Source organism: Sander lucioperca, chromosome 14, assembly GCF_008315115.2.
Source record: "Sander lucioperca isolate FBNREF2018 chromosome 14, SLUC_FBN_1.2, whole genome shotgun sequence".
Classification (NCBI taxonomy): Eukaryota; Metazoa; Chordata; class Actinopteri; order Perciformes; family Percidae; genus Sander; species Sander lucioperca.
In genome coordinates, this window is record NC_050186.1 from 30,381,137 (window position 1) to 30,398,106 (window position 16,970).

Below are 16,970 nucleotides of genomic sequence, written 5' to 3' on the forward strand. Positions count from 1 at the left end.
CTGGGGCAGGTTAAGCAAGTATAAAATAAGAAGTAGACTGTACAGTAAACACGTTTATTTCCTTTTTCTGAAGGAGTTTTGGCTTTTTGAAGTGGTTTCCCTTATTCTGTATGGAGCCCTTCCCCACCTGCTTTAGGATGTGAAACATCCATTAGCATGAATATTGAACAGTATACAGTAGATGAAGAGAAAGAGGCAGAAAAAGCTGGAAATTAATGGAATTAGTTGAAAATGACAGGGATTGAAATGGGGAAACGGAGAGAGAGAGAGAGAGAGAGAGAGAGAGAGAAAGTGGAAAGTGAACAGTGGGCAGTTCAATAATTTGCGCTCAAGCAAGGAGATAATGGCTGGCTGTCAAAAAACAAACATTCAGATTCCCATGCCGCAGTTTGTTCTTCGCAGCTAATGTATGTTATTTAATTTGATTTTAAACAATGAACAGTTTACAATAATTATGCTTAAAGGAGGCTTTTGGTATGAAAAACTTTCCATTTCACAGTTGTGTTGTCACGTCAAATCTGAGATTTATACACGCACTGTGAATCTATGAGTCTGTGTTCATAAAAACCCTATTTGGTCATCTGATAACACCTTTTCCATCAGATGAGGAAGAAAGCAGTTGAAAAGTCAAAACAAGTGCTTGAGGGTGAGATCTGGTTTAGAGGTGTGAAGCCGCTTGGGGAAACCTTTTTTTTATTTATTTCCTGTGAAACGGGAGCTGTTATTATTCCCCGAGCTTTGAGAAGGATTTGTGATGTCAGGTGGCTAAGAGGTAGCGAGAGACAGGCCGGGGGGGTGATCTAAGTGTCCACGTATAATGGCCGCCTTCCTGTGTCGGACCTCCAGAGCTGTGCAGGTCAATGCAAACCTTTCAACAACTCCTTCCCTTCATTCCTCCCTGCAGTCCTTTTCAATGCATCGTCCCCGTTTATTACAGCTCAGATCTTATTTTAGAAGACTCTGTCATCATTTGTATTGGTTATGATGATGCTGTTTTTAACAGATAATGTATGTATTTACTGTAAAAACCCTTATTTATCGCCCTACACAGCTCCATTTCTTTTCCTTTGTGTGTCTCTCTCTCTCTCTCACTGATGTGTGTGTGTGTGTGTGTGTGTGTGTGTGTGTGTGTGTGTGTGTGTGTGTGTGTGTGTGTGTGCGTGCGTGCACTCGCGCTGTTCACTCCCTCGTGTTGAAGAGCAGAGCGTGGATGGGGGGGGTGAGAGCAGAAACGAACACTTGAGTTTCAGTCCGTATGCCCTGACTCAGTAAGTTAATGTCAGCAATTGTGTAAACACGACTGGAAGTTCTGCATAATCAAATAGCATTGCAATAAAGGGCACACCCACTCCCAAACACACGCAGAGGGCACACAGTTTGTTATGTCTTTGAGACAAACCTAGACATCCAAAAGTTTTCAAAGATGCCCCTGCTGAATGTTAGGCAAATGTATATAAAATGATGTGCAATCAAAGCTAAGCTACTACAAAGGAAAGAAAACTGTCTGCCAATGGGTTAAAGGCCCTCTTCAGATATACTCATCATAACTTGGCACTCAGATATACACATACTTTTAATGAGACGTACAAGTGCACATACTGTGCAGGCAAATGTATGCACCCTTTAAATCAATTACATAAAATTACAGCACGCACACACATGCACACACACACACACACACACACACACACACACACACACACACTAATCTCACACAGCTACACACACATTCGTTCGTTCATGCTTCGGGATAGCTTCAGAGTACCGGGTAAAAATATTACACCACAATTACATTACCGTTAGCCACAGCAGCTGGTCTGGACAAAAAGGCACCACAGCGTCTCTGTCTCTGTCTCTCTTTGACTTTGTCCTACAGTTACATTCCTCCTTCTCCCATGACACATGACTAAGGTAATCTAAAATGCAGCGAGCCCGGCATTGGCAGGCCCGAGTCGAGCAGAGACCAAAGCCATCTGCCTAACCGGGTTATGCCATTCAGAGCGCCACAGACTCCAAGAGGATCCAGATCTTCCCAGTAGGATATCTAATATGAAAAATGTGATTTTTAAACCAAGTGAGATGTGCATGATAGACAGACAGACCAATAGATGGATGGATGTTCGCTAATGTCAGTCCCTTGGTTTGTTATTCTGACACTTAACTGTGTTCAGCAAAGTTTGTGTTTTGTCAAATTGATCGCATGAAAGTAATAGCTAAATGACAGTGTGAATAGGGTTTCAGACCCAGGAAGGTTTTAGTTATTTAGTGTTTTTGTCAAGGCCAACGACGCCCCAGACCGTTTGAACATCATCAGCCGAAGATTTTGTATTAAAAAAAAATGGAGAAATTGGAAGAAAAGGCATTCATCCTTGTTGTCATAGTAAGAGAATCAACTACAAACACACACAAGCACCGAAAGACATGAATGTCTGCACACACATAGGGACGCATACGGACAAACACACACAAAGCTACAGGGAGGCTACTAACACAACCAAATAGCAATTACTACAGCGTCTGCAGCCTAGCAACCAGGCCACTGGATGCCATTGTCCCTCATCACATTTGTGTGTGTGTGTGTGTGTGTGTGTGTGCGTGTGTGTGTGTGTGTGTGTGTGTGCATGTGTGCCCTTGCTCGCTTTCCTGTGACAAAAGATCCTCTTTTGCGAGACCCAGAATTTTTGTGTGACAGGTTTAGAATAGTGGGACAGAAGAAGAGAAAGTATGGCTTATAGGGAGAGTCTAAGAGAGTGAAAGAACTACAATATCAATTTATTTAGAGCAAGGCACAGACTAACTACATCATATATATATATATATATATATATATAGAGAGAGAGAGAGAGAGAGAGAGAGAGAGAGAGAGAGAGACAATTTACTAAAACAATTGAGTAAAAAATGTTTTTATTATATCGAAATTCATCATTCAAGTTTTTTTTTTATATATATATATACTGTGTATATATATATATTACACAACTTGATGCATTTTATATATGTTATGTATATATAACTGAACTTAATGCATTTTTATATACTAAAGACGTGTTTTACTCAATTGTCTCTTCCTGTAAAATATAAAATATGTGCACATAAATACAAACATCCAAGCTAATGGCTCCCATGATATGAAACACATAAATGTGCCTATGTACAATCTATGTTTCTTTCTTTCCTCCCTCCACTTCCTGATCTGGTGGTTGGTGGAGGCGAACAGCCCTCTAAAACTCAACTGTGATTCGCCAGTGACTTAATGCTTTCCAAACCAATTAAAACCTTGAGAACCTTTATTTGGTTTCAAATGTCGTGCTATTCGGTGCTCTTTCACTCTTTACATCACAGTGAAATGGCAGTTGGATAATGTCTAGTTTTGGTAATCTGACGTATTTCTGAGGTCAGATTTCCAAAACTAGATATTTTCCAACTGCCATTTCACTGTGATGTAAAGAGTGAAAGAGCACCGAATAGCACGACATTTGAAATAAAAAAAACAAACATGGAATTTTTAATGTGGTTCCATGAACTTAAAAGACATAGACTGCACTTAATAAAATGTCTGCTTTAATGCCAGGTGCCAAACGCGGGCTTTTATGGATTTATTTGGTTTGGTTTTACATAGAATGTTAAGAGATTTAGAAGAGTCTCTGACCTAAGACCATTCAAAAGAAACCGCTAAATAACAAACCTCTTGGGCATGCGCGCGTGTGCACACATGCAGGTGTGTGTTTCATGAGATTAACAAAGAGCATCTTTAAAATCACATTCAGTGTTTAGCAATTCAAACGAGATGATGAAAGCGCATTAATTCAAATAACATTTATTCATGAGCGGTGTCCTGTATGCCACTCATTCAGGCAGGGCGGATCACCAATAAACAAACCACCATGCACATTGTCATTTTAATTAAAATTATTGTTTTAGTTTCTTTAATATTCATATCCGTCTTTGTTCTCTGTTTTTGTCTACAGGTGCATTATCTCTTGTTCTGTCTTCTCCTTCCTGTGTCAAACTTTATTTCCATTAGATGCAAAGAAAGCTTTTAATGTTTTAATGTTATTGAAGCAACTGAGCGGCAGCTTTTTGGGCATGTGCCCACGGACGTCCAAAGGTTTTTCAAGCATGCATTAGTTAAAATCCGATGAAAGAATGCCGTCTTGTCTCATGTGCTCTCCATTTTCTTTTATTTTTATGTTTTTCTTGCTCACTTTTGTTATTTTCTTTTTTCCTCTTCTCCCAGTTCCTCACCTCCTCTCTGTCATCCTGTCCTTATTTCCCTCCTTCTATTCTCTCGTCTTTGCTATTTTTACACTCTTTCCTCTGGCATTTCATACATTGTCACCGAACCAACAACTTTTGTTACTGTAAACTATTGTCAGAATGTTTAGTGTATTGTTTCATCATTTAGTTCATTCAGGTTCAAAGCAGCACTAAACATTGGAAACCGTGCAGAAGTGCCATAAGTTACCCTTTATCTAATGGCAGCTAAATGCTGGCTCGAAGAAAATTCCAACTGCGTTGAAGCAAATTAAAAAAGAAAGAAAAGAAAAACCTCATCTCTAGAGATACAGTTTAAAAGTTTAAGGTTATAACTGACCACATTTTCACTTACGATCCAGAGCTTGTAAACTTAAATCACATGGAGGTATTGAGCAAAGTTTTAGTAACTTGTATCAGCATCGGTCCACTTTTTGACGCGTCCTTGCTTCTATCTGTTATGCTTGGCTTCTAAACCGTGATGAACAGCTGGCATTTAGATGTCAACATCTGTCCCCTTGTACACCTAAACCCTTATGTTATGGGGGTCATTTAGTATTGATGCTTCAGATCACGTTCCCCCTCCTATCACACCACACACCTTCGCTCCCCTCGGAGGAGCCCTCCAGAATGAACTGCCCTTCTAAGTGTCTCAGCGGTGGTTTGATTGACACCACTCACGCTCGGCAAAATGAACTAAATTAAAGGAGTAAACACTCCAGAGTGCAAATAAACCACTCCAAACACACACACTTAGGCTCATCCTCTTCACGCCAGAATTCCTTCACCGTTCTGCTTTTTTTTCTTTCTTTCTTTTAACCGTTCCTCTGCTGCTTTTTTCTCTCTCTAAAACCGTGATCTGTAGTTGAACTGGCAACTTCTCCAAGTTCTTAATAAGCTGGTGTGATTGATTGATTTTGGCCAACTCTACAAAGCCGATAAGAATGCTTGCAGCTCACTTGATGAGGAGCCAATTGATTGAGACGGCCCCAATTAGTCTCTGTGATTAATTGAGTGTGATTGGATGTCGTCCCTGGCACTCCATCATTGACATTATTGACAGGCTAATTTGTTGCCATGGCGACCGCTTAAACACAGCTGATTGTGTGTGTGACTCTGAAATGATCCCAAAGCAGCCAATCAAGCCTACCTCTTGCTTGTGGGCAAGTGAGTGCATTCGTGTGTGTGTGTGTGTGTGTGTGTGTGTGTGTGTGTGTGTGTGTGTGTGTGTGTGTGTGTGTGCGTGCATGTGTGTGTGTGTGTGCCACCTTGAGGGTGTTTTCAAGGATGTTTTGATATCACAATTACAAAATAATTAGACAGGATGTTTTTATTGTGAATTCATCTCCACCGTGCCATCATAAACTAAAACATTTATGTTTCAAGAGGGAAATTTAAGCATCCAAGAGTAAACTGACAGAGATTTTAAAAAAGGAACCACCACAATACACTTACATATTACTAGACCGATTGGAAAACTGGGTTGGCATTTCTGGCTCAGTACTAAAGTGGTTTGAGTCTTATTTAAAGAATAGGGACTACTTTGTGTCTATAGGGAATTATACATCTGAGCATACAAATATGACGTGTGGAGTTCCCCAAGGCTCAGTTCTGGGGCCTCTCCTGTTTAACATCTACATGCTTCCACTGGCTCAAATTATGGAAAACAACAAAATAAGTTACCATAGTTATGCGGATGACACACAAATTTATATAACCTTATCGCCAGGGGACTATAGTCCAATACAACAACTGACTAAGTGCATTGAACAAATTAACAACTGGATGTGCCAGAACTTTCTTAAATTAAATGAAGAAAAAATTGAGGTGGTTGTTTTTGAAGCAAAAGAGGAACGATTAAAAGTCAGCACTCAGCTTCAAACGATAATGTTAACAACAACAGACAAAGCCAGAAATCTTGGTGTAGTCATGGACTACATAGACTTTTATCTTCAGTAGACTAGACTACTGTAACGGAGTCTTTACAGGTCTCCCTAAAAAATCAATCAGACAGCTGCAGCTGATTCAGAACGCTGCTGCTCGAGTCCTCACTAAGACCAAGAAAGTGGATCACATCACTCCGGTACTGAAGTCTCTACACTGGCTTCATGTGCATCAAAGAATTGATTTCAAAATACTTTTGCTGGTTTATAAATCACTAAACGGTTTAGGGCCAAAATACATTTCTGATCTGCTAGTACACTATGAACCACCCAGACCTCTCAGGTCGTCTGGGACAGGTCTGCTTGTTGTCCCCAGAGTCAGAACTAAACAGGGGGAAGCAGCATTTAGTTTTTATGCTCCACATATCTGGAACAAACTCCCAGAAAACTGCAGGTCTGCTGCAACTCTGTTCTTTTAAATCAAGGCTGAAGACCTATCTATTTGATGTTGCCTTTCTTTAAATAACTTCATTTCTTATACTGAAGTTGCATTGTTGACACTGTATGACAATCTATATAAGCATATAAAGAGAAATTCCTATTTTATCTGCTTTTATATATTTAACTGTTTTAATTGCTCTTCAATGTTTCATTTCTTATACTGCACTGTAACTTTTATTCTTGTATTTTATCGGTTTTAAATTTTTTAATCTGTTTTCATGTAAAGCACTTTGAATTGCCCTGTTGCTGAAATGTGCTATACAAATAAAGCTGCCTTGCCTTGCCTTGCCTTACAGTACTTAGTGCTGAAACTACAATAATGACAGAATAATGTCTCTGAAAACTGGCTGCAAAACTGAATCACTTAAATTAACCATCAGCGATGACAGAAATACTTGAGATATAGTGGATGAATTGGATATTTGTCTGGAGCTCCAGAAAGAAAACACATTGCAGAAGCAATTATTGGCACTTAGATGTGATGTAGCAGTGAATTGTCCGTCTGCTTTTTGTAACTCCCTCCTTTCTGAGGGATTGCCACTCGTGCTGCTTTCCTCCACATTTTTTCCTACATAGAGACATTTTCCCTCTTGCTTCTTTTGCCGCAAAATACTTGTTTCTGATTTGGCTGATGACCAGCTTTCTAAATCGGCATTCATAGTAAACACATTAGCTCACTTAAAATGATGGGGAAACCAGGGATATCAAACGTTTTAGTACTATTTATCTTTTTAATGAATGCACTTTATTTATCTAATGAATACATGTTTTAGTATAGTATTCAGAAAGTCTAGTCTGACAAGCCAGACCCACATGGGGTGTTGGCTCTGGGAACTCACCATTGGCAGGGCTCAATCCGAGGGGCAGGATAAATGGTTGTCTTTCAAATTCCCTCTGTACTCATAGCCAACCAGAGCAATGCTAGTTGATAGATTAAATTTTTGCCGTATCCGGTCAGCAAAACTCCGAACACATCTTCCTTTTTTAAGAATGACTTCAGTGCTTCACTCCAAGTCTTCCAGAGTCGCAGCCAAAGCCGATTCCAAAGACCGCTGTTCGCCAGCAGCAGCAGCCATCTTCTTTGTTTTCAAGTAGCAGGGAATTCACGCGGAACCGTCGCAACTCTGCCGTCCTTATGTTAAGCCCGCCCACCGACTCTATACACGATGTGATTGGCCTGACCAGAGTTTGGTTTTTCCAGCTCGCAAGCCAACTGAGAGTTGCTAGACTGACCCTGGCTGCAAATGACATTTGCTGCCGCTAGGATGCGTCTAGATTTCTAGGCTACAGAAAGTCATAATGCACTCCGAATAGATACTCTAAGTTTGAGAAAATAAAATACTTACGGTACAGTAGGCCTACATATAATAATTAGCCTTTATCTTACCAGGGTTTTTTTTCACTTTGTGCGCAATTTTCAAGGTGGGGTTACACCATCCCATCTCCATCATTCAGAATACAATGTCAAACACTACTTTATCAGCCTAACTCAGGTATCTAGACATCGTCATTGTCCCTTGAGTTTAACTCAAAATAACTGAAAAGGTTATTTGAAAATATTCCATTTCTCTCCATTCTGCCTTAAGCAGGTAAAGACGCCTCTTTTTAACATTGTTCTGTATAATGATTACCTTTTTTTTCTGGCCACACCCTGGAAGCCCTATTCTGCAAAAACATTGGGAGCTATCAGTTTTCCCACAGGGGAGAGAGATCCTCCTCGACTCAGCAGCTCATGCAGTTTTTCCCATGTCCAGACTGAAAGGGTTAGTTGCTCTTAAAGACAGGATGACCCATCCCACCCATTCAACTCTGGTGTACATTACTGAATAAAAAGGAAGAATTAAATTGTGTGAATGTGGCGGTTATCGGTCAACCTATCATATCGGGAGTATATATTACTAACTGGCTGATATCCCATATGTAATAAAGAAAATCCAATGCCATCCCCACATATTGTCAAAGTGATATACTGCAGCAATCCTAACCAATGAAGCGCCACGTGTGAAATGAAATAGCTGCAGTTTTGTTCGAGGGAAGATAAAGAAGAAAGGAGGGTGAATTTGGGAAGATAAAACACATACAGAGGAGGGACATTATGAAAGTAAAGAAAATCACATATAGAAATGTGTTTTTGTGACGCCACACTGTACACTCACTGTATATTACGTGCTGTCGAAATAACAAGAGTGAAAGGGTGAAAAGCTGTGTGGAGAAAGAGGGAGTGGTAGACGAGTGCGCGGTTGACTAGCCGTGAAGAAAAGACCCTAATCTTGGAGGAGGCCATAGTTGGCCTAACGTCACTTTTTCTGGCCAACCTCTTTTATTCTTCTTTTGCTCTACCACTCCAATATCCTTCCTTTCTCCACACACCATCTTCCCTCCCTCCCTCCCAGCATCTTTACGTTTTTGTTTTTTTTTACCTCTGTCTCTCCAATTTCTCCAGATCTGTTCTCCATCACCACCTGCTTTAATCGTTTTCAGTTTCTTAAATCATTTAAATTAGAGTGATTGAATTGTCACAGAGATTGCTTTTCCCCCCACACATATTCCACTACTCCAGTGGGTGTTCACTTCCCTATTTCTTATACATCCAACACTCAGACAGCTAAGGGGGAAGAAATCAATGCAGAAAAAGACAATTTCAAAAGGTTTTCCCTCAGTCACAACACATAACAGTGCTGCAATCATTAAATCAAAATATGATGAAGCAGACACATACTCATGCAGAGGTTGGATACTGTACATTGAATCTGGTGTTAAACCTGACCTGACATTTTGCTAACAAGATGGTCTCTCGATACAAATTGACTCAATATATCAGACTTAAGACTGCCTGAGCTTGAGGTTTATTGAAAATACAATTGATACTGTAAAACCTAAAGGAAGTCATCTCACTCTGCACTTACAGTATGTACGCGATCTTAATTACTCCCCTTTTACTGAATTTGGCTTTCATTTATTTATGTTGTAAAAACAAATTAAAAGCATGCCAGAGAAAACACAACCAGAGACGCAGCTTAATTGAAAGTTAGCAGCAGTGAAGTTTGTAATGAAATACTTGATCAAGAATGAATTATTCAATAAGGACATGTGTTATTAGTCACAGCTGCTTTGCATTTGATGAATGCAATCCGTATTACTCTGAAAATCTCTGGTATGTCTACATGTTTCTTCATCTCTGCATAGTTCTTACTTAGATACTGTACTGTACATATTAGTTAACTGTCGGGGCCCTCTCTTTTGTTTTTATTCTCTCTGTAGTTCCCCCTCGGGATCCCACAGTCACTTGTCGGTCCAACACCTACCCTAAAGGCTTCTACTGCAGCTGGCACCAGCTGCACCCCACCTACATCCCCACCACCTTTGAAGTGGACGTACAGTAAGTGCATTTTTTTTTTTTTTTTTTTTTTTTGGTGCAACTTGTAGCTTTACATGTTTAAATCATCTCGACTTGTCTTCAACCTCCCCAAGTTCTCTCACACTACACCGCTCCTCTGCTCTCTTCACTGGTTACCAATTGCTGCCCGCATCCTCTTCAAGACACTAGTACTTGCATACAGGGCCACGAACGGATCAGCCCCAGCTTACATCCAGGACATGGTCAAACCCTATACCCCAACCCGCCCACTCCGCTCTGCATCAACCAACCTGCTTGCTGCCCCCTCACAGCGAGGGAGAACTAATCACTCGACGAAATCCCGACTGTCTGCTGTCCTGGCTCCTAAATGGTGGAATGAGCTCCCTACTAACATCAGGATGGCCGAAAGCCTGCGCGTCTTCCACCGAAGGCTAAAAACACATCTCTTCCGACTACACCTCGGATAAACATAAAAAATATATATATTTCTTGAAGCTGCACTTTCATATGGCTCTTTGTAGCTTTGCTTATTTAAAGCTAATGTACTTGCACTTACTACTTGTTGTCTGAAGTTTGAACCTTCAGGGTTGAAAGCACTTTTGTAATTGGAAGTCGCTTTGGATAAAAGCGTCCACTAAATGACATGTAATGTAATATATTGGTATGACATGCAACTGGCTTCCCTTAACCCTTGTGTTTTTCTTCCCGTCAACCATGCAACATGTTATCCTCTCCCGGGTTAACCCTTTTTTAGATGCTTTTTTGAGGTTTTTCAGTATCACCGGATTCACCACTAACATCAACTTACTTATTTGTTTGAGTGGTACCTCCTTGATATTTCCCATCATATTCAGTTGATTTCCTATTATTTCTACCAGGAAGGATTCTGTGAATGTGTTGTGTTGGGAAAAGGTAACCCCCTTAAATCATTTTACCAAAAAAAAGTATTATTTGTGGATCGCTTTGGTGTTGTGAATTCAGTTCTCAAGTTGCTTTTATAAGTTTGTGTAGAAGGAAGAGAAGGTAAAAAAAAAGTAGTCTGGCTATCACCAGACCAAGCTCAATCTTTTAAGATTGAACATTTAGTCTGGGGAGTCTGCTCTGTATTTTCTACTGCACAAGAGGCGTGATCAACGGGCATAGTTCAAATGACTCGCAATTGGATAGTCCTTCAACCAATCAGACCAATGATCCGGGTGACATAGCAGCGACAGCGGCATCAATGGGTTGCTGCACTTCGGTGGCCGTTGAATGTAAACAAGAAGCTGTTTGGTCGCTTCTCTATCGGCATCGTGTTAAACCCGCCAATAGCACGCCAGGTGGATAAGCCAGTTTGTGATTGGTCCCCGCAGATTTGTAACGGAAGCAGGATAGAAAAAATTACAGGTTTCCCCAGCCCGATTTGCCAATGATTTGATTTCTCCCTGCAGCTCAGGCTGGGTTTACCCAGTCTAAAATAAAAGTGCTTTGTTTACACTTTTTTTTTTTTTTTTTTTTTTTTGGTCAAAAACCTCACTTATATAAAATTATGCCTAATTTTTGAGTTAAAAAAAGCTGAAATGAAGAATTATTTTGACAAATAGTTACGATTGAGTGGATAATCACAGACCAAAACCAAACCATTTCATTGTTGTTTTTTTTATGCCATACAATTTAATGAAACACCCAAAATTCTATGAAAGTAGTGATCTGATCATTCATTTTACTTGAGAAGAGCGTTGTATGGAACAACCCATGTTATTTTTGGACAGTTTAGCTGAAAGAATTTTTTGATGTAGAAACTTTGAAAACGGGTCAAATTTGACCCGGGGACAACAGGAGGGGTAAGTGACTTGACTTAAAAAATAATGCCAGTTTATTACAACAACAAAAAAGTTATTATATCAGTATATTAGTTATCAGTTACGGTAACGTCGTACTCACCAAAATTATTGCTGTGATCTAGGAACACAGCAACATTACCATAACAAAGTCTGACGGGACAAGACGCAGTCCAAAACTGCACCACCATACACCAACACCATAGTTTTAATACACCACACAACTATCCTTTAAACTGTATTTCTCATACAGACACTATATACTAAAAGAAAACCACTACATTTATTAAGTTTAGTGGTAAAACTTTAAACCGAAACAGCAAAATGGACCGTGAATAAGATCCTTTTGAGATTATAAGTCTGGGGATTAGAAGAAAAATAATATCATTTTGGTTTCACTCTGTAGTTTAACACTTCTCTTCACCTGTCCTCGAGGATGTTTTAACAGTAGGTAGACCTTAGATCCTACAAATGTGTGGATGGAGACCCAACGAGTCTGTCTCAGTCGGCTTCTCTTTGATATTCCTAGATCACACAGCTCACTCCACAGCATGTGTACTCTGCCTTCATTAATATTGTAACACTAATATTATTCTCTTTGAATAGTAATGAGCAGTGGGATAGGGAGAAGTATTAGATGGAGAGGACAATAGAGAGATTAACAGTAAGAGTGTCTTTGGCATCCAGGTCAGCCATTCAACAGGCCTGGTCTTTGTAGCAGGAAGAAATATAGTCAGCAATATTTAGTGTTTGAATTAAAACTGTGTCCACAGCTTTGATGTATACCAGACTGCTAAAAAAAACAAAGGAGGGAAAATGTTCAACCAGTTTTCTACTCTATTTCTACATTTCCATCCGTTCTCACTGACTGTTGGTCAGTGGCTCTCAGCGTCAGATAGCGACGCAAAAATCCCCCTTTAGCGTCTGTACGGAACGCGCCGGGCAGAGCAGCAGTGCGACCACAGCGCTGTAAGAGGACGTAGTGTTAAGAGCAACAATGGTAGTGAATGGTATGAAAGACCTAAATCCGGGTAAGGATGTTGGTTAGGGTGGTGGACGTGTCAAACAACACAGGACTTTCAAGTCATTGCTTGATATTCCACCAACTGTGCCACGGCGCGTCCCAGAAGCAACTCTCCGCTCCACTCAATATACACGCCAGGTCTATTTTCACGCGAGCCGCGGGCCGTTCAGATAGCCGGGTAGGCAGTGAAACAGCTAGATCATTCAGTCAGTTTACCAAAAGACACCCCCCGATATCGTCTCCTCTACAACACCATGGACGACGAGAGATTCATCTTGAAGGTGGAAAAACATAATAGACATTACAAATTCCTTTTATCAGGATGCCAGAAAAGAGAAGGCATGGAGTTTAATTGCAGGAGTGCTTGGAATGGAAGGGAGATACTAGCTTAATAAGCACGTGATTGTTCTGTAAAGTACTTGTAGAGATATTTTACTCTGCGAGTTGGGCAGCAAGACTCTCCGCTTCTGAGACACTCCCGGTGTGATATGGCGCGTGGCGGAGGACGGAACAAAACCGGAACGCAGCACAGATGTGCCCAGTGGAGAATGGGGATAACTGTCCCGTTCTCGTGCCGCATGTCAGTTGCAGTAAACGTACGTCCCGACCTGGAGCGTCGATAAGTAGGGGAGGAAGGGAAAAATCGATACAGCATAGTATCGCGATATTTTCCGTGGCAATACTGTATCGATACACAGACGGCAAGTATCGATCTTTTCTTATATATGTGTTGGTCAGTTTGTCTGCTTGACAATCACATTTTTCAGCAATACAATTGAAGTGAGATGAACAAATGGAGAAATGCATCTTTTTAGATAAAACAGATGTTGACAAAGTTTTCCTTTGGGGAAATCATTTGAAATTGGGAAACATTTGAAGTTGGCAAAAAAGTAATAATTTGCAATATGTCGCAGAATATCGCAATATGTTTAAAATCACAATAATATCATATCCTGACATAAGTATCGTGATGATATCGTACCGTGAGGCCTCTGGTGATTCCCACCCCTATAAACAAGAGACGCCAAGAGTCCCGACCCAGAGCGTCTAAATATGACGGCAAAGGGCCAGACACCATAGGAGACTTTTTGCGTCAGTAACAAACGCCAAAGGCACCTGACGACTGTCGCTTTTTGACGTGCTGGTAGTGACAATGTGTTGTACATTTCCACGACAGCTTCTTTCAGGCAGAAAAACACACAAGCTTATAAAGAAAATGCAAAGCAAGCCACCCTCTGTCTTTCTCACATCTGTCCCTGTTTCCCTTTTTTCGACTGTATCTCCTCCTTCCTTTTTAATTTGCCTCTCCTCCTCTCCAGACATAACCAGCGTTCACTGGAGGTGCAGAAAGATCCAGACCACAAGAACCGCTGCCGTGTACGTTTTCCTGAGGTCTTCTCCAGCTACCCGTACAAAGTCAACGTGACAGCAGTCAACGCCTTGGGGAAAGCCTCTACCACCATTTCCTTTGAAGAGTCCAGTATAGGTAAGATAGATGTTGTGTAATGGGTTATTATGGTGTGGTGTTGTATGAGATGTTTGTAACACTAAATACCCCCTGAGCACATTTGAAAAAAAATTGTTTCCCTTTCATTTGTTTTTAATTCGGCGAGCAAATTGTTGTTTCTTTGCAGAATACTGAAAACAGCAGAAATGCAGAATTGAGTACACTTTAATATCTGTTTATTTGGTAACACTTTACTTGAAGGTATCGACATAATCGTGACATGACACTGTCATAACTATGACGTGACACTGTCATGAACGTGTCATAAACATTATTGACTTCTGTCATTAAGTGTCATTCGGTTTTTGTCATGACAAGTTGACATTGTTTGGGTTGTCTTGATTATGACACCTTGACATTAATCAATGTGACATTACCAGAAGTTGCCTTAGTCATGACAACTTGACATAATGTCATCCTGTTTAATGTCAAGTTGTCTTAATGAGGACACTCCACAGAAATGTAATGTTAAGTTGTCATAACAAAGACATCATCTGGTAATGTCATCCTGGTTAATGTCAACTTGTCATTACAAAGACATCCCAAACTAATTTAATGTCAACTTGTCATGACCAAGACAACTTCTGGTAATGTCACTTTGATTAATGTCAAGTTGTCATAATCAAGACAACCCAAACAATGTCAACTTGTCATGACAATAACCGAATGACACTTAATGACAGAAGTCATAAAAGTTTGACTTGTTCATAACGTTTGACACATTCATGACAGTGTCTTGTCATAGTTATGACAGTGTCATGTCACGATTATGTCGATACCTTCAAGTAAAGTGTTACCGTTTATTTATCGCAAGTAATATTGTATCACTATATCCATCAACGTTATCACATATCACATATTTTACCTCATATCATGCAGTCCTAGCATGTACCGTACGTCGTTAAGCGCTTATGTTTCCAGAAGAGGTTTGAAATGGTTTAATTTAGTTTCTGAGCTCAAAGGGTTGAAACGTAACACACTGACATTTTGAAAACTGTACAAATATTTCCCTCTAACTCATTTAGGTTGCAGAATATTAACACTTTTGTTTAATTAAACAAACAAAGCTTTTTTTTTTTTTTTTTATTAAGTTCAAGAATAGATCTGAGATCCTTTTCCCACAAGATTGACAAATGTTAGGCCACAAAAACAAGGACTAACATGCGGAATGTCAAGACATCTCTCTGAGCAACGTTTATGCATTTATTTGACCACAGATGACTGATTTCATTGACTTCTGTTTCCCTTTTGAGATTTGGTGCACACACAGTTATGTTCTGTGCCAGAAAAGACAGAGGAAATTGGAATTTCAAAGGCCAAATAAATGTCACCCAGCTAAAAGGAGAGTGCACAGATTTCTTTCTTTTTTCTTCTTTTTTTTTTTGCTTTAACCAACAGCATAGTCCATTAGCGAGAAAACCACTGAGTGTGCACCCCTGTCATTACCAAAGGCACTAGATAATAAACACGCTACCTCTGAACCCTTTCTGCTGCAAACAGTATTTAATGTGAGGCTTGGACGGGATGTGACAGTCACAAATCAAAGGTCTGATTTTTCACTGAAAGTGCCAAATTACCCAAACACCAGCTGCCATATAAGCACATTTTAGTCAAATATTTAATGTAGGAATTAGTCATAAAAGTGACTTCCTTCATTGGCTATTTTTTTTTTTAAACAACCGTCATGGTTATGTGGTAAGTTGTTAAAAAACAAATCCAGTTTGAATTGTGAAGTTTTTGTTCACTTAGGCTGCAGAAGGTTACATAATAACAGCAAGACTCTTAGAATTCATAAGCGACTCAGGCTGGAAAGCAGTGAAGAGGAGAAATTCATTTTATTGAAGGAATGAGAAGTACTTTGATAGATAAGGGAAGTGCTGCCAGCAGTCCTCCGCTCTGTTATATTGCTTAGAGCGTGATATGGGTGTGCATGACGCATAAACACACACGGACACCAACGGGGCTGTGAGCAATTGTGTGGAGTGTCGGTCGAGAGGGTGAGGTATTGAAAAAGAGAGAGAGAGAGAGTGTGTGTGTGTGTGTGTGTGTGTGTGTGTGTGTGTGTGTGTGTGTGTGTGTGTGTGTACATAAGTAACCAAATGAGGCAGTGACATGCTCTGCCAAGCCCCGGACACAGGACTCATGAAAATGCTAATGCTAGCCGGATTAGCGCCTTGGCTGAGGAAATATCCCTCAACTATTTGTGACAGCAAAACACCCCACTGCTCTTTTCTTTCCCTCTGCTTTCTCTTTTATTCCCGCATGCCCTTCTTGTGACCCTCCTATTTTTCATCGTCGGCCAAATCGTCACAGATAAATGTGAAAATGCCATTTGTGTGACAAATATCTTCCATCCACACTATCATTTTCAGATTGAGTCCTTAAAGTTAGCTTTTAAGCCAGGGGTGTCCACATTTTTTTTTAAAGAGTGCCAGATTTGTGAAGATAACCAATGGTCCCTTCTGACATTTAACAATAAAAGTTGCATACAAATACACTGTTCTGTAACATTTTTTATTTTCATCGTCACATTTTTCACTTTTTTTTTAAATGGCAGTGTCACCAAATCTACATTACTCAGACGTGAACAAATCTAAAAAACGAAACAATTTGGCCTTACTTT

General features: G+C 40.1%; 1 protein-coding gene and 2 long non-coding RNA genes across 4 annotated transcripts in view; all 3 read left to right on the plus strand.

The window, feature by feature from the left end:
- Nucleotides 1–16,970, plus strand: part of LOC116045153 — an 810,130-nt gene that overhangs the window by 282,667 nt on the left and 510,493 nt on the right. The window lies entirely within an intron of this gene.
- The window catches only part of cntfr (ciliary neurotrophic factor receptor), a 268,851-nt gene that overhangs the window by 213,182 nt on the left and 38,699 nt on the right, over nucleotides 1–16,970 (plus strand). For both annotated transcript variants that reach the window (XM_031292668.2, XM_031292666.2), the window contains 2 exons: nucleotides 9,900–10,017; nucleotides 14,160–14,326. In XM_031292668.2, the coding sequence (XP_031148528.1) occupies nucleotides 9,900–10,017; nucleotides 14,160–14,326 (285 nt within the window). The remainder of the gene's footprint in view (nucleotides 1–9,899; nucleotides 10,018–14,159; nucleotides 14,327–16,970) is intronic.
- LOC116045155 lies at nucleotides 10,936–11,477 on the plus strand. Its single transcript, XR_004103864.1, has 2 exons — nucleotides 10,936–11,030; nucleotides 11,447–11,477. It is a non-coding gene; the product is annotated as an uncharacterized LOC116045155 (long non-coding RNA).